Source organism: Panicum hallii, chromosome 7 (genome assembly GCF_002211085.1).
Source record: "Panicum hallii strain FIL2 chromosome 7, PHallii_v3.1, whole genome shotgun sequence".
Classification (NCBI taxonomy): domain Eukaryota; kingdom Viridiplantae; phylum Streptophyta; class Magnoliopsida; order Poales; family Poaceae; genus Panicum; species Panicum hallii.
The window spans coordinates 36507246-36525256 of record NC_038048.1 but is presented as its reverse complement, the minus strand read 5'-3'; the positions used below and the strand labels follow the sequence as shown (position 1 = coordinate 36525256).

At 50.0% G+C, this 18011-nt stretch overlaps 2 protein-coding genes across 2 annotated transcripts; one reads left to right on the top strand and one right to left on the bottom strand.

Moving 5' to 3' along the window:
• Nucleotides 1-665: 665 nt before the first annotated feature.
• On the bottom strand, nucleotides 666-1622 carry LOC112901182 (probable carboxylesterase 13). Its single transcript, XM_025970035.1, has one exon. It carries the CDS (start codon nucleotides 1620-1622, stop codon nucleotides 666-668), a length of 957 nt encoding a protein of 318 aa, XP_025825820.1.
• Nucleotides 1623-11968: 10346 nt separating this feature from the next.
• Nucleotides 11969-16868, top strand: LOC112900453 (uncharacterized membrane protein At3g27390). Its single transcript, XM_025969318.1, has 9 exons — nucleotides 11969-12574; nucleotides 12713-12821; nucleotides 13030-13225; nucleotides 13352-13485; nucleotides 13851-14139; nucleotides 14231-14337; nucleotides 14443-14620; nucleotides 15859-16301; nucleotides 16386-16868. The coding sequence occupies exons 1-9, from the start codon at nucleotides 12448-12450 to the stop codon at nucleotides 16552-16554; spliced, it is 1752 nt and encodes a 583-aa protein (XP_025825103.1). The 5' UTR covers nucleotides 11969-12447; the 3' UTR covers nucleotides 16555-16868.
• Nucleotides 16869-18011: the final 1143 nt, after the last annotated feature.

Genomic DNA, 18011 nt, shown 5'->3' with positions numbered 1-18011 from the left:
GGAGACGCCATTGAGAGGAGAGATGGGTGCTGCATGGCGACGCATGTGCCGGGTGAGTGGTCGGGTGTCGTGGGGCTGGTGAGCCATGAATGTCGACCGTCACTCGTAGGTTCCGTTTATCTCAGGTTTAGTGTCAACTGTCAACCCGCTGATGAGCATGCATCTCACTCAGCAAATACATAATAAATTTTGATTTTCTTTGAACAACTGCATTAATATTAAATTTAGCAATCCGTATTAAATCACTATTCGCTAGCATCTCTGTCAGTTACCTTTATTGTGAAAAAATATCATTTTGTACCTTTATCTCTTCTCTATCTATATCTCTATTATTATTAAAGCAAATAATAATTACTTGATCCATCAATCGGAGTTCTAATCAAAATCCGGATGACTGTATGTTAAGGGTTCGAAATTATTTAGAATTAGCGCGTGGCAGTAAAATAAAAAGATTAAAATTTTCAACAACTATTATGTGTTATTATAAGATATCTATATCATATAATATATATATTTTATATACTAATTAATATATTTATATGATTTCATGTAGCAACGTACTTGTTAGTCAATCATAAAATACTGTTGCTAATACTGTGCCAATTTGTGAACAGAATTACAGAAATACTGTATCCCACTCGAGTGCCCACGGCCTTCCTGCTCGCTCACTCCGTACTGACGAACGCCGCGATCCTGTCCAGCAGCTCCCTGGCCTTCTCCGCCGCGGGCTCCAGCAGGTAGAAGACGTGGCCGACCCCCTCCGACTCGAACAGCTCCACGCGCGGCTCGGCGCCCCTCGCCCGCGCCGCCGCCTCCGCGTACAGCCTCCCGCGCCACCGCAGGACGTCCCCCTCGGCCACGCACACCATCACCTTCCCACACGCCAGGCCCTCCAGCCCCGGCGCGCCCGGCGCCATCGGGTTCATCCGGGGGTCGTCCTCGCCGCCCACCGCGCCGGGGCACACGAACTCCCACAGGCCCTTCTGCATCTTCGCGGGGCCCCAGGGCTCCCCGCCGACGGGCTCCCTGCCCCAGAACCACGGGTGGATCAGCACGACGCCCCTGAGGCCGGCGCCCCGGATGCCCAGGTGCATGGCGAGGTGGTGGCAGATGTTGGCGCCCGCGCTGTCCCCGGCCAGGAACATGCGGGAGGGGTCGCCGTGCGCCGCGAGCCACGGGTCAGAGGCGGAGAGCGCCCACTCGAGGGCCGCGAGGGAGTCCTCGTACGCGGCGGGGAGCGGGTGCTCCGGCGCGAGGCGGTAGTCCACGGAGACGGCGACGGCGGGGCAGGCCGCGGCGAGGTCGTTGAGGCAGCGGTGGTACGCGGCGGACGCGGCCGACCCGATCACGAAGCCGCCGCCGTGGAAGTAGACGACCACGGGGAGCTTCCTCGAGTTCTCGTCGGTGGCGGCGGGCGGGAGGTAGAGGCGCGCGAAGGAGTGCGGGGAGAGTGCCACGTCCCTGGACGCGACGCCTGTGACGGCGTCGAGACCTGGCGGGACAGGCGGCATGGCGATGGGCCGCTCGAGGCGGCCGCTCTTGTACACCACGAGGAGCGGGGCGAAGTCGTGGACGACCTCGTCGTCGTCCCGGTCCCCCGCAGCGGCCTCGGCGCTCGACATCGTGCGATGCTAGCCGCGTGCGCGTCCGCGACGTACGGCTCTCTACCGGCACGATCGAGAGAGAGCAGGGCGTCGTCGATCCCGCCGCGGCCCCGCTATTTGTAGACCACCGTACCTGCGGCTGCGGGCGATTAGTACGAGGAGATGCGCGACGGCAGCACGCGTTGCTTCCTGTTGTTTTGGTGAGGTGGTGTTGGCGCGCAGGTGAGTCACGAATGCCGCTGCCCTGCATTGCCAGGACCGGGGCCGGTAGGGCACACGTTTAACGTTTTGTGGAGGGTTGGATCAGACGGAGACGGATCCGCCACACAGGGTACTGAAGATTTGAGGTAGCAATGGAGGCTTTGCCTTGAGGTCTGAGGTGGTAGATGAGCCTTCTGGGCTTCTGGGCACATGAACAGCGCCAGCGCGAAGAGAGCAGACTGCAGTGCTGCTGCTTGGTCGCCGGAGACGGCCGGATCCGTTGAAGTCATATTCATGGGCCGGCCATTCGGGTTGAGGCGACCCGAGACCCGTCCGTCGTCGTTAGTGGCGGCTTCCGATGATGCAAAGCTGGTGGCGCTAATTCCTACCACGGCAGGAGCGCGCCCCCATTCCCCAATCCCCATCGACAGCTTGTGCAGCCGCCGCCGCATATGCCGCATTCAGGTCCGCCGGAATGACCGGCCTCGACGCCACAAACTATCCCAGCCCAGCCTCCGCCGCTCCAACCGTCTGGAGGTTGCCCGCTCGATGCTACTGTGCCAGGAAGGTAGCGTTGCGTGCAGGGAAAACGGTATTCAGGTGAGCCGCCGCATGGCAATTCGTTTGCAGATTGTTTTGGTTTCCTTATGGATAATTAGCGCGATTACCTACCGCTACATCTCAAGCAAATGCGATTTGGCTCGTCATTGTCCGGCCGCATCTCAAGCAAATGGATAATTAGCGTGGAGGTGCCGCAGTTGCGACCGTCAGAACTTGCGCATCTACGCCGTCATCGATTCCTGCACCGTCACCAATGCGGCCATGGCCGGACACAAGTCTTCTTTTCTACTCGTGCGCGCTCAGTTTCGTCAGCCTATTTCATTCGCTCGGAATTGTTCCACCGCCGGCCAGAGATTCGGCCGCAGACGAGCCTTCAACATCATACTAATTCAATATCAACCTGGTTCCCCTTGGATTAGCAGCCGTTTCTCTTTGGATTAGATTCTTCCTTACTGTACATATATTTATTTTAGTGATTTTCCATTGGTTTGATTTCCCGGAAGGAATTGGTCCTTTTGTTGTTGCATCCATGTCGTATAAATTTGACTGCAGTGTACAGCTCTAATTGTTTGATTCTATCGATTTATCACATTCTTTTAGTTACGCCAAAGAAAACTTTTAAATGATATTGCTTTTAATGTAGGTTCTTATATGCAAAGAGCACAATTTTCCTAATCTTTTTCCCTGGATTGTATTCTACAAATGATGATACATATTTTTGCGAGATTCCATGGTCTTCAGGTACTATGCATTATTGTAAATATATCATACCATTTACTAATTATTTTCATATAATCTCATAATTTAGTTGTACGTAATTCTTGTAATTTTACTAGGCTTTCATTAACCCTTCATATTGGTAAATCTACCATATAGTTTACTACTACATTTAATTATGGTGATTTCACCAGTTAGAGTTGTGGTTGCCTTATCTGATCTGGGTGTTAAGTTGCATGAAACTAAAGTTTTGAATTATGTCGAAACTAGGTTGGCATAGTAGTAAATTGATGGATTCATGTTAGTTACTTATCATGAGTTATGTCTCTCGTAATTCAAATTCCAGTTTCAATTTTACAGATTTATCTGCCAATAGATTTACTGATTGTTATGTCTCGATCTGATGGAGATGAGGATTTGATTCGATCTGATCCAACAACGTCCGATGTTATTGTAGTGCAAAAGATGTGTATAGTGTTTGAAAATAAATTATTTGTTACTGAATTACTATACACTTTGCGCAAAAAGTTCCAATATTTTTTCACTTGCTCGCAGAAAATAAATTGTGGTAATAACTCCACGTCCAAATTATCTTCCCGAGCCATTTGAATTCTTGTAACTATTTCATGTTCAATTTGACTCGTCACCGTAGTAGCTGGTTACATGGAACGGATTGACACAAAATTATGGTAACCGCGCATATAGTATTTGGTTTCTTAGAACAATTTAATATCAAATTGTGGTAACTCTATTCTAATTAACACCTCGAACTTGATGTCAAATTGTGGTAACTCTCTGTTATAATTATATATTAAGCTATTTGAATTCTTGTAACTATTTTATTGTAAATTTGACTTCTCTACAGTAACTGATTCCTCGGAAAACCTTGCACGCGTACTATACAATTCTTTTAGCTCTGAAGCATCTTATTGTATACACAGCAATTAGCATGGACATTCTTAGACGTGCAACAAAAGCCCATGGTGATGGTACTGTGCTACACACTATAGTAAATAATAACTATATTAGTAGCTATGGCATTTTTAACTCAATTAGCAAACGCACTTAATCGAAACCGATCCATGCACTACCATATATGTTATGTCACTACCGTAGCTTGCAGGAATAAGTTCCACGTGTGTACGCGCTCTCGTTTTAATATTCTCGTAACATGTATGCAGGCATGCACGTGCATACTAAACACTGTCTATGTGTTCTCGTAACCTATATATCTAGGCCGTAACGTGAACTCGAGTTCCCTAAATCACCCAACTAAATCACCCAACAGTAGTTAATTACGCCATCCATGGAAATAGGTATCCGGTTGCAACTTAAACCGATCCGATTGTAACAGGACACAATCCGGTTGCAACTAAAACTGTCACAATTGCAACTAAGAGAATGGGTGCATTCTCCATGCAAAATGCACCTAGATGCATTATAACAAAACTATATAAAAGATTCGAAGATGTCTCATGTTTGTCATTTGGGAGCACGTGGTCGTAGCCGCTCGCTACAGAGTACAGTAGGGTGACATCAGCTGTGCAAAAGTGGTTGTAGGAATTTATCAGACGTGGAGCGGGCGCAGCAGCTGAACAAATACTGGGGCGGTGGTACGTCATGTGATACCCGGAACTAAGGCCCGTGGGCTAAGATGGAAAAGGGCCCAGTATTGCTACCCACCATAGTTTTGGGCCTTGCATCCATCGTACCTACTAGTGCATGTTTTGAGTTTGACCAGCGTCAACTGCGTCGGTTGCTCGTGAGCAGTCGGTGGCTGACTGGCTGCACCTGCACAGGACGCGCGCAACTTGCAACGAACCTGACATGCGAAAGACTCTTATCTTGCTGGATGATGGGGACAGACACAGACCGAAGAGCCTCCAGACGGCGTAGTAACCTCTGAATCTCGATGCCCTGGCCGGAAACGTGCGTCTCTCTCTCCAGCATGGCGGTGACAAACTGTCCCGCATCTAGAACGGAAGAAATTCAGCCTATCCGCAGCCGGCTGCCTTCTTCCGTGGCAATCTGCTTCTGGAAACTTTGACGTGCCGGCTTAATTCCTTCCCGTCCCGATCGAGCCGCCGGCCGTGCGCGCGCGGCGACGGCGGCCTGCGGATGTCCATGACGAGGCCGCAAACGCATGCGGGGATGATCGCCAGATGCGCGCACCATGGAGTTCACACCTGATCTGCCACTCTTCTTTGCGAGCGATCACACCTGTCCTGAAAAAAACACGGGTCTTGAGTTCGGCTGATGGACGACCGACGGCCGATGCCGTCTGCGATGCAGACGTGTGTTCTGACCTTCATTCTCGAACGGCGGCGTACACACAACCAGGAGCGGAATCCAGTGGAGGCGAAACTGGGTTCCGGCTCCCTCTTACCTGATGAAAATTCTGAAGATACGATGATCTATCAATGAAAAAGCACCAGGAGTATTCTAGCTGATAGACTTCTAGTAAACAGCTATTGGCAATTAGCCCCTTCCTTACTTTTGGGTCACGGTCCGCACACAACGACGGCTGATCTTCGTTGCCAACAACGTTTACCGGTACCTGCTACTGCTAGTACCTGCTACATGACACGTAGTGGTCACATACGCACATCCGGAGAATATACAGAGTCAAATACGCAGCCACGGGGATGAGTAGGTAGGTCTCTTGCCAGCATCTCAGGGAAGAGATAGAATCCAAGAAACCACCAGCGTAGCTATCCGATCACCATTTTTTCTCATCACGTGTGATGCAAGCCGTGACACTAGGCCTAGCTAGCTAGCAGCCCGTGACATCGGAAAGGAAGGCGAGTGCCATTTTGGCCTTCGCGGCCTATCTTTCAGGCAGCGACGTCCACCCAATAATCCGGCTACACTAGCAATCTAGCATTAGTGGAGTTTCCATGTCAGCATCCAACACACGAGCGCCGTGCCGCCGTCAGCATGGAGCCATCGACAGCGTGGACGCGTGGTGCGGTGTCACAGCTGGGAGCTCCACGCACGTATCGCGCCCGGGCCCAGCCCCCTGTTCCCCCAGGCCCTCGCCTGCGCCCTCGAAACACCGCCATCTCCTTGTCCTGGGGCCATCTTCTCTCGCCATGGCCATCAGGCATCTGCCCTGCCCATCCTCCTCCAGACCTCCACTGTTTGTGAGCTCTCCTCGCCTCCACCACCCCCAGGAGAACACGTGTGATCGACTGACGGGGCATCCATGCTTTCTCCTTCGCGCAGTCGCCGGCCGGGCCGCCCAAGCAGCTGCCAGGTGGTACTCCGATCTGGCGCGGTCGGTTGGCAACCCGTGCCTGTCTTATCTTACCGGTGTATAGGCGTCTAGCCATTGAATGGAATGCAATGGAAGAGGCTTTTATCAGCCTGCGGCCCACCGGCAAACCCTGTCTGAATCTGAAATCGGAATGCGATCCGAATTTGATCTCGGACATAAGAAAGAATCTTGTGTTGAGAATATAGGTAGATGTAATATTAAATTCGTATAAAATAAATTATGTTCATCCAATCCGGCTACGCCCCGTTTGATCTCGAACATAAAAAAGAATCTTGTGTTGAGAATATAGGTAGATGTAATATTAAATTTCGTATAAAATAAATTATGATGAACATAGGAACTAGCATGCATAAGTCTAGTATACTAGTCAGCATAAACAGTATAGTCAGAAACTTATTAAAATACACGGTGAATAAATATACGGTTAAGGAATAAATCAGATCACAGAAGACGTACTGATCCTTGACCGGAGGATTGACAACGACGAACCGCCACTGCTGGAGACGACGAAGGCGGTTGGCCCGTGAGGTGACGGAGTTAGGTGGAAGACGCGCCGTGGTGAAGATCTTGAGCGGTCGCACAAAAGCGCTTCCCAAAAGTCTTATTCGCCCTCTCCCGGTGCAGGATCCCAAAGGCAAAGAGTTCTGGAGATCTGCTCTCGTTCCTGCTCTCTTGTTCGCCAATGCCCGCCGGCGCTCGGCATGGAGAAGACTACGGTGGCGGCGCAACAACGAGAAGACGCAAAACCCTAGATTTTGGTGTGTGTTTGGTGGAGGCCGATGAGTCATATATATAGGGAAGTCAAACCGACCTCGCGATCGGGATCTAAACCGATTAGATTTAGGGTTTAGGCTTCCTTTTGCAGTTTTAATTCTTAGTGACTTAGGGGTTTAGGGTGAGTGGGCGTGCCCGCGCCCTTCGCCCCGCCTGGTGAGGCGTGGCGTGCGCGCGTGTCGTATTTTATCTTCCCTCCTACATCACATAGCTTGAAGGAGTGGAGACAACCTCCATATATTGATCATCTCACTCCTTCACTAGAAAGGTGGGATTAAATTTGTACCACTTCCTCTTGTATATGGGTCTTTGAGATTTATTAGAATTTCTGAATTAGTTAATGGGCCAAGCCCACTACAATTCTAGCATCTTGTCATTTAATAGTATTAAATAAAATTTGTTTACAAAATATTTTGCATATATGGATGTTAATTCGCGAGACGAATTTAATAAGTCTAATTAATCTATGATTTGCTACAATAACTATCCTCCAACTATGGATTACTAGATTCGTCTCGCAAATTAGCTCAGAAATTCTGTAATTAGTTTTATAATTAGATTTTATTTAATACTTCTGAGTGGCTAGATTCTCTGAATGGTTAGATTTTCTTTATGTGATACAGCCAAAGTTACGTGTGTGTGTGTTGCCCCCTTTTGTTCCCCAAACTTGCATCGAGCCGATCTCACTCGATGCATTTATTGACTCGATCTCCCGCGATGGAATCGCGCGCTCACTAATTTCGGTGGTGCGTCACCGCGCGCTTCGGCTGACAGGCCTGAAAGTGTTGCTCGATCGCCCAGGCCCGGATCCGGATCGTGGCCTGGAGAGGAGGAGGTCGACGACCTGCGTGCCTGTCAGCGTTGCAGTTAGCTGGCGAGCAGGGAGGAGGGCTGAAGGACATACTGGTTGCGAGTCCTGCTCGCTGAGGCAAGTCGGTGATTGGCTCACGAGTGAGTAGAGGCAACTGAATCTGACGTCACGCGAGCTATCAGTGTCACGGTAGCAGCAACAGGAAAGGGAGGGGGAAAAACAATCGTTTGCTTGGCAGTCAGCAACAAGTTAGAAACGCTGCTTCTCAGTTAGCACCGCCCTCACACACTACATTTCCCCGACGTGTTCTTTTGCAGGCAGAGAACAAAATGGATGCGAATCTGATCACATAAGAAAAAGGTGTTCTTTTGCAGGCAGAGAACAAAAAGGATGCGAATCTGATCACATAAGAAAAAGGATACGAACATCTGGTTTTGTTTTTTAAAGGGATACGATCGAATCAGCCTGCGGGGTACCTATTACACAATCCTCCGGCGTAGAGAGGTTGGGGGCCAGGTCGCTGTAGCCGGCGGCATGCCACTGGCTGCTGCCAGGTCCCCGGTGACGCGACGGGACACGGTTCCCCTGCCGTCCTTGATGATTTCTTGGGAGGCGGCGGACGCGACCGTTCCCTGAAGCCCGAACCGACCATTCGGTTTGCAGTTTGATCTCCTCCTTTCCCTACTGCTGCTTCCTTCCATCGCCGGATCACCCACCAGCTCCAGGCGTTCTTTATTGCTGCTGCCTGGGGAGGCTGGAGTGCGCGGCAAGGCAGCCCCGTCAAGTCAACCATGGCTAGCTACTGTAGCATGAGTTTGCTTCTCCACGGTCCGATCCGAGCGTCTGACTTGCGCGCGCGCGCGTCAACCAAAAGCAAATTCAGAAAAGTGTCGCGTGAACCGTGACAGGGCGATCGAATGGATGGACGTTTTCCGCAGAAACTTCTCTGCCATTGGGAGGGTTTCTTCCAGCTCTCGGAGTCGCGAGTCGTGGCATGCAGGAGCGCCCGGAGAAAAATTCAGCGGTCTAGCACCAGCACACGCTAGCCGTTGCTTTGCTGGGTACGCGAGAACGCAGCATAGTTTGTTCTGGCTATCATTCTCTGTCCCGTCGGACGGCAGTTTACTTTGCGCCTTGCAAAGGAATCTTACCAATTTGAAGTACTAAATAAAATCTATTTATAAAACCTTTTACATGGATGGGTTGTAAATCGCGAGACGAATCTAATGATGCTAATTAATTTATAATTAAGCAATAATTAGCGGATGGTTACTGTAGCATCACTGTTGCAAATAGTAGATTAAGCAGGCTTATTAGATTCGTCTCGCGATTTACAGCTCATCCATGCAAAAAGTTTTATAAATAGACTTCATTTAGTACTTCAAATTACCAAGATTCTTTTAAAAATTTTACGTTTACAGTTTTTTTCGTTTACAGGGTGGAAACTAAACAGGGCCTTTATCCGTAACGGATTCTGACGGTTACTTTGGTATGTCGTACGCATCCATTAGTTTTTCTTCTTCTAGAGCGGGTGGCTGACGCTCCAGAGTCTTGACTTCCACGAAAGGCGAAAAAAGAAAGAAAGAAAGGGTGTCGCCAGTAGGAGATGGCGCATGTCAGATGTGACGGCTGCGGGTGGGGGAGTCGAGGAGAAATTTTCAGAGGGTCCAACTGGCCTCCCGGCCAGCTAGTGTAGCGGCAGGCCTGGCCCCTGGCGTAGATATCTGCCACCGTCCTGAATCGTGTCGGACGCGCAGCAAGTCCCCATGCCAGTATGCCACAGTGGTCGGAGCCAAAAAGCCGCTGCACGTGTCGGCCTCTTGTCGGGGTCGCAGTCGCAGCACCTGGGTAGCGGAAGCGGAGGCTGCTGACACGGGCCAACAGCCACAGCCAGAGGCCAGAGCCCAGGGAAAGGTTAGCGAACAGTACAGGCAGGCGTGGGAGGCCACGACAAATGGGGCTCCAACGACTCGGGGTGCCGTGCCGAACCCCGTTACCCGCCGGCCAGATGAGGCGCCGTCCCGGAGGCGGACCTTGTTGTTGGTGGTGGTGACAAAGCTACAACCGTTTGTACCGTGTTATTAAAAAAAAACTGTTTGTACTGCCAGACTACCGGTACTGCTGAATTGTCCTGACCGATGAAAGCATTCTGCCTGCTAATGCAGAGAGGAAGGAGTGGTTTGCGCGAGGTGTTTGACGGGCTGATGATGACTGATCAGCTCAAGAGAGAGAAAGCGGATGAGTCCAGCAGGCCAATTGTCTAAGTCGATGGGGAGATTGAAAATTGGACGGATAGATCCTTTCCAAAAAAAAATGGACGGATTGCAAAACGCCGTAGGCCAACTTCGACGTCTCAAAGAATAGATTAAAGGCTAGGACTCAACAGTTGGCGTAAAAGGAATATGGAAGTGGCGGTGTGATCATCTAGAATACTAGTTAACTAATGGCAAGAAGGTTTGACAGTAACAGAAAGGAGATTTGGCGGACAAAAGCAGCTGGTTTAATTATTACAACCCCGTACTCGCAATACTTTTTTTAATGCACGGTATTGCATGGATATTTGAGTTCTTTAAAGTAAGTTAATATATGTCTATAAAATATGTTAAGTAATAAGTTCTTCATGCCAAATTGAAGTTTATGTGAACCATGGTGATTCTTTGCTTGTTGAGATGAAAAAGAACCCACCTTTCTCTATTGGCAACCGTGTAATAGACACCCTGCCCTCTTTGCCTTTTTCGAGTAAAAGACTAGATGCAAGCGAATCGTTTAAAACCAGCAAAACCACATTTTTATGGAGGTAAACCTATGTGAAAATAGGAAGAAGAGGGGAACAAAGGAAATAATACGTAAAAAGAAAAGGCTAGACCTATCCGTTGGATGGGATCATGGCCATTGAGCCATAGATGCATTTGTGATTTATATATACATCTCATTATATTATATTTGAATCTGTTGAACCGATGATTCGGCATTTGAACCAGACGTTGCCCTGTTAAGTCCTTATAACTATGGTGGGGATAATTTTTGTCATTTATCCATCTCTCTATGTCGGAAAGGTCAAACACTCAATTTAAATACAATTTATGAAGTTGATTATCATGTAGCCCTACTTGTTAGAGCAAGAACAATAGTTTAGCCCGCTGCCGACTACAAAAGTTTGCTATGTCATCTAAAATTAATATTGTAGTCAACAAATATAATAGATTGACTATTATGTTGGCTAAAAGAGTGTTGTGTAATTAATATTAGACCCACTTGCATACTCTCATTCTCTCACCTCAGTCTGGAAATTTGTGCTATAGCCAGTTATGAGCTGGCTACTATCCTACAGCCAGCTCCTTCTCTCTCTTCTCTCTTCTCTTCTCCACCTCAGCATAAATATAATAAAATAAGACTTATAGCCAGCTGACTAGGACTTATTGTACCTGCTCTTAGATTCTAGTTGTGGGGTGAATCTAGCAAGCTCAAGCCTCCCTCCCCCTGTCCCCCTCCCTTCAAACCAATGGAGCACCTAAATTCCCCCCTCTCCCCTGTATGCACTGATCGAATTGGAGATCTTGTGATCACCTAGTTTCTAGTTCCCAACTAATTTTCTCCAAATTCATATCTTATTGAGGACAAGGGATAAACGAACTTGTATGACACGTTTCTGCACCTCCAATTTTATTTAGACATGCGATGTATAACCCATTAATCTACGTAGTTGACGTTTTCAGATTGGTACGTTTGTGCTAAAAAAAAGTTGGAACTTTCGTCGACACTCCAGAGGCAGTGAAAGTTTTTGGGAGAACCCAGAACCAGAGGCCTGTCAATTCACCCCATCGCTTGCGGATAAACCCTGGCAATCGTGTCATGTCACCCTTTACCTGCCGTGCCGTGCCGTTAACTCTGACCTCCCTCGGTCTCCCCTCCTCGCTGAACGCCGTCAGCCCTTCAGGTGCTGCTGGGGCCCACGAGGGGCGCAGACAAAAACTCCCCGAACCAAAAGGCTGCTTGCAGCTGGGCAGTTAACGCAGAAAAATTAAACTCGGAAGAATAAAAAAAAGGCACACCCCCCGGAACCTTCTCTATTCTCTCCCCTCCGCCCTCCTCTGCTCCCGCAAGAACACGGGCGCGAGCGCGGCCGCCGGTTTGACCCGCCCGCGAGCTTATAAGCGGCAGTCTCCCCCGGGAACGGCTTGTCGCCCAAGCCGCTCACGTTTTCCCGCGCCTGCCGCCTCCTCCGGCTCCTGCCTGGTCGGTCTCGGATTCCCTCGAGCGAAAGCGAGAAGAGGAGAGGACCGGCGCTTCTTTCCCTGTCCGCCTCTTTCTCTCGTCTCGCGCTCTCCGTCCGTTCCGCAGAAAGCGGCGCGGATATAGTTTGGGGGGAGAGTCGCTTCGTCTCTTGATTCCGGCGGCGGAGGCGTGGTTCGCCCGTTCGTCTTTGGCGGCGGCGGGGGGCCGTGGATGTGAGGGAGGCCTCCGGCAGCAGAGCGTCCGTCGCCGGACGGCGGCGACGATCGATGGACTCGGTGAAGGCGTGGGTGGCGGCCAACTACGCGGAGCCCATGGCGTCGATGCAGCACTCGCTGCGCGTCGCCTACGTGGTCTTCTCCTTCTGCGCCGCCTTCTTCCTCGGCGGCATCAAAGGCACGCCCCTCCTTGTGAATTGCAGCCTGCGTCTTGGTCTCGCCATGTTTTGATTTTGGAGCCTCCTGCCGTGCTTGGGGGGCTCCTGCGCCTGCGTGTGCTAAATAAACTTTCTTGGCTCCTCGGATGGGTGTGCAGCGATGGTGGTCGGACCCGTGGCCGCGGCGCTGATGATCCTGGGCAACGTCGGCGTCATACTCGTGCTCTTCCCAGCGCACGTCTGGTGGACCATCTACTCGCTCATCAAGTAAGCCACCGAAACAAGTCCGGTTGCTGTGTTCTTGCTCCGTCGATTCGTCCTTTTTCCCCCTGGTTGCAATGAGAACCTTCTTGGCCAGTATCGATTTTGCCGTCCCTTTTGTTCCCAAAAATTCGTGTTTTTTTTGGTTGCCAATATTCGCATCGTTCGCGAGGAAAATTGTCATACTGTTTGACTGATCGCATTGTTTATCCAGGACTGACCGCATCAACGCGGGCCTGAAACTGGCTGTGCTCATCGCGCTGCCGGTTCTGTTCGGCCTCTGGCTGGGGCTCGGCATCTTCGGCAGCGCGCTGGTGGCGCTCGGCTACGGCTTCTTCACGCCGTGGATCTCCACCTTCGAGGCGTTCCGGCAGGAGAGCGAGGCCAAGAAGTTCGTGCACGGCATTGTGGTAAGGCACCGCGTCAGAGCATCATCCCATTCCTGCACGACGCAGTCCGAGGCCGTTCAGGTGCTGCGGCTGCTAATCATGCCTGCCTCCCAACTGACAAGGCTGAGATGGTTCTGGATGGAGCAGGACGGGACGTGGGGCACGATCAAGGGCAGCTGCACGGTGGTTAGGGACTTCGCGGACATATGCTTCCACTCCTACCCGGTCTACCTCAAGGAGCTGCGCGAGAGCTCCCAGGATCGTGAGCCCCATTCGATAAGGTACCTGTCCGTCCTCCCACTGCTTGCCAGTTGCCACTGTTTGGTTGTTTAAGATTAGCTCCGTGTTGTGTGTAATCCTTTGCGACAAGGATGGGTTTGTCATGACAAGGACGTGCTTAGCATTTTCTTGCCATAATTTTTTTTGAAAATTGCCATAAAATACTCTGTTCTGGCAGTGTGTCATCTCTCGTGATAGACTGTTACTGAAGTATATTCTGCACAAATCCTACCATCATGATTGTTGCGCAACGCACATCGCCTGCATTTTCTTGAAATCAATATTGCAATTGGCAGATTCAAAAGTGAGAAAAAAAAGCAACTGTTGGGTGCACATTGTAAAAAAGCATCTTGAATATTGTTTGCAGGTTGCTGGATGTGCCTTCATGCATAGTTGTTGCTCTCCTTGGGTTAGTCGTGGACATACCGCTCTACACGGTGATCGCGCTGATCAAGAGCCCCTACATGCTCTTCAAAGGCTGGCAGAGGCTGCTGCACGACCTCATCAGCCGCGAAGGCCCGTTCCTTGAAACAGTCTGCGTGCCGATCGCTGGCCTGGCCATCCTTTTCTGGCCACTGGTGGTGGTTGGGAGCGTCCTGTTGGCTATTGTCTCCAGCATTTTCGTGGGCCTTTACGGAGCAGTCATTGTCTTCCAGGTTACTAAACTGCCAGTGATGAATTATTCTGATCTGTGTCAAAGATTATGTGATGTAAGTACTTACAATTTTTCTTGCCTTATTGTTGCAGGAGAAATCATTTCACAGGGGAGTTTCATATGTCGTGGCCATGGTTGCAGAGTTCGATGAGTACACCAATGATTGGCTTTACCTCCGTGAAGGAACAATTCTCCCAAAGTACATCATTTCCCTTGACCATTCTGATCTGAACATCCTGATGTCCTTTGTCATGTGCTTCTTCCTCACTACCCGATTATTAACCTTCTATTTTTGAACAATTAGGCCTTCCTACAGAAAGAGGAAATCATCCAACTCCACAGAGTTCTCAGTCAGAACAAATGCCTCTGTCAAAGGAGCTGAATATCCTTCTGGATCCGGTGAAGCACCGGCAATGTTGGTTCCGACTTTGGCTCCTGCAAGATCAGTAAGAGAGGCTATACAAGAAGTCAAAATGGTCCAGGTATGTTTCCTCCTTTCATGAGTTTAATTCATGGCATTCCCATCTTGTCTGCAGCCTGCACACAATTTACTCAGACACAACATTATTCGGACTTTCACCTTAGAAAACTTTTCTGATACTCCATGCAAACTTGGTAAAGATGTGTGTTTCATGTTATGAGCTCCTGTGTAATTTCCTATAATTTAGTTCATACATTTTTTTTACTTAATGTATGCAATACGTCTTCCTGTATATTCTAAAGAGAGGAAGTTGCTGCTACCCATCAATGTTTCCCCTGTCTTCAGAGTAAAGCAGTGCCGACTTCAGAGATTTCAACGGGCCTGTTCCTTATTTCCTTTGGCAGTACTTTATGCGTGTTAATGTCACAAAAGAAAGAAGCACTTTTCGATTGCTGTGCCCATGCTATCTTTTATTAGGTTTGCTTGCTCCATGTAAGGTGCTAATGTCATGAATGGGACTATAGTGTGAACTATACTGCTCCATCACCAAGTAGGCGATAGCCAGACAAATTCGTCTTGCTGTGGTCACGCTTTCTTTGGTAGGTGAGCTAGTTCTAATTGAGGAAACTGCATAAATGAAAGAGGCACACAAGAGTAGGTACAGGTAGACGTTTGAATTGTTGCATTGATGGTATCTTGGATTTGGTGGGCTATTTCTAAGCGAAGCAATATCATGATCCACCAACGAAAGGAACCTCACAAAAGCAGCAATTGCAAATTTGCAATGCTTTTTTGTATGGGAGTTTGCCTTGTATTGTGACCACTATAAAGAACAGATAACCTATCCCAATTCCCAAGTGGCAGTTAGTTTATTGGTTAATAATAAGGTTATCCAGTTCTTTTATGATTGCTAGTTTAGTAGTTTATGCTGGTAGGTGTTCTGTCAGGTGAAGTTTAGGGATTTCAGTGTTCATAATTCAATATTGATGTACTACAGCAGAAAAATCTTGACAATGACGAATAGTATGCATATCACATTCTGATGATATCCAGCAATTTGGCTTGCTTTCTACTCCCTCCGTTCTAAATTATTAATCATTTTGACCTTTTTAGATATATAGTTTTTATATGTATCTACATATATATATTTATCTATGTAAAGTTGCATACCAAAACCTATGAATAAAAAATCAAAACGACTAATAATTTGGGACCGAGGGAGTACCAGAGATGGTACGATTATACAGCCTCCTATGTTGCTCACTTGCAATCATGCCTGATTGGCTCCTTGTTTCTCAGATATGGGAGAACATGATGAAGGCATGCGAGCAGAGGGGCAGGGACCTTCTGAACGTGAATGTCATAACGGCCGTCGGTCTGACCGAGTGGCTGAGGGCAAAGGAAGGCGGCCACGAGACCATAAGCCTGGGCCTGCCTTCCTACTCCCTTCTGTGCACCGTGCTGCAGTCGATCAAGGCCGGCGCCGGGGGGCTGCTGCTGGGCAACGTCGAGGTGAATCAGCACAACAGGCCCCAGGACCGGCTGCTGGACTGGTTCTTCCACCCTGTGCTGGTGCTGAAGGAGCAGATACAGGTGCTGAAGATGACCGAGGAGGAGGTGAGGTTCCTGGAGAAGCTGACCCTCTTCGTCGGCAACGCCGCGAGCGCTGGCGGCTGGGACAACGGCGCCGAGGTGCCCAAGGATCCCGTGAGGCTGGCGCAGATTCAGGCCATCAGTAGAAGGTACGTAGATTTGCTGCCCCTCCCTACTGTTTCAGTGTTTCTTCAGAGAACCATGCTTGACCTGACTGACCTCTGCACTGGCAGGCTGGTCGGGATCGTGAGGAGCCTGTCGAAGTTCCCGACGTACAGGAGGAGGTACAGGCACGTCGTGAAGCTGCTCATCGCGTACTCCATCGAGCGGGACGGCTCGTGTAGGTCGTCGGCGTCGAGCCACTCGGTTTCGTTCTTCGAAATAACACAGCTCGACGTGTAAATTTCCGGAACGATCTCGAATTGTAATTAAGCCATCTTAGGATCAGATAGCTCCAGTTTTTTCGTTCTTTTTTCTTCATCAGTAAATATCGCACGCCGTTTTGTCAGTGCCCTTTGTGTATCTCAAGCCTAGTAAGGAGGTTCTTGTAGGTCGACTAGTCGTTACAGACAGGAGATAGGCACCATTTGCAGATGCTGCTCAGGCCGGTGTTCACGTGCCGAAACTTCAGACACAAGTCAGCCACCGCACCGCACAATTGTACAATTGCTTTTGGGTATAGCTTGTCAATCCAATGCACATGTGTTGTTCTCTTATCCCTCGCAAAAGCTGCGACCTTTCGTCACACGGCTCACTCTTTCTTTATCTATATCTTTACAAGAAAAGGTCCATCGATCGCCTGTCGAAAGCTGGCACGGTGGCACCTGGCACCACAGGAGCAACGGAGGAACTGAGGAAGCAAGCAAGAACTCAGCCGAGTCTGCCGGTGCCGAAACCAAACAAAAATCTTCAGAGGAAAGACGTAGGCACGCACGCATGTGCAGGCGTGCCTAGACTTCGAAGCAACCAGCTGCCATCCAAAGACCGGCAGCCGGATCGTCAGTCTCAGCCGGAACGCCCCCGATTTCCTCCTCCGCTCGGCCAATCCGGGCGAGATTCACGGGGCTAGCGTTCGTTCAGCCCCCCGTCGCCTGCCCGCGGCTCGTCCGGTAGCAGGAGTTTCCTGTGCGCCCGTTTGGCCATTTGGAGGAGGCTACCAAGCTGCGCTTACGCTGACACCAGCTGGAGGGCTCGGATTCGCCGTTGAAACCGACTGCTCTGATCGGACCCGTTCTCCGTTATGCGGGGGCGGTCTGCTGCCACTGATAGACGTGTTTCGGTTCAGTTAGTTCGTCGCCTGAAACTCCAATGAAATTTCTAGTGCATTGCTTAGCTCACTAGCAGTAACAGCTTGGTGACAGCAAGCGACGAGGTCTCGTGGATCGTCACCTCCAGTCGCCGCCGTCCATCAGAGTTCAGACCAAGATGGCAGCGCGGTTGCAGCTGCTTCCACGTACCCACCGCGGAAACGTTCCGCGCCGCTGCAGCCGGCGGCCGGCCTCGCGCGAGCTCCAGCGTCGTCTCTCCAGTCTCCACCCACAACCAACACTCCAGCAGCAGGGACGCAGCAACCAAGTCATAAGCAGGGGCACACCAACTTGGGAGGAAGGCACCAAGGGCTAAGCCAGGTAGAGAACACGACAGGGCGGCTCTTTTCATCTTCGTGGAAGATACAAGAGGCCATGTGTGTAAACCGGTTCCAAGCTGGAAAGGGAGGTGCCAGGAATGGCACGAGAAACGTTGCTGTTTGGATCCGGTCACGGAGGCAGCTCGCGTCGATCCCGCCACGTTGACGCGAGGTAGGAGACAGGGAGGAGTCGGGTCGATGATAAGGAGAAGGGGCAAAATCAGACGGACAC

Bases quoted from the DNA above. Each gene is read 5' to 3' on its own strand.
- LOC112900453 (XM_025969318.1), top strand. From the start codon at position 12,448: ATGGACTCGGTGAAGGCGTGGGTGGCGGCCAACTACGCGGAGCCCATG. The intron at 13,486-13,850 runs GTACCTGTCCGT...TATTGTTTGCAG, and splicing joins CGTGAGCCCCATTCGATAAG to GTTGCTGGATGTGCCTTCAT. The intron at 14,621-15,858 runs GTATGTTTCCTC...CTTGTTTCTCAG, and splicing joins AAGAAGTCAAAATGGTCCAG to ATATGGGAGAACATGATGAA.
- LOC112901182 (XM_025970035.1), bottom strand. From the start codon at position 1,622: ATGTCGAGCGCCGAGGCCGCTGCGGGGGACCGGGACGACGACGAGGTC.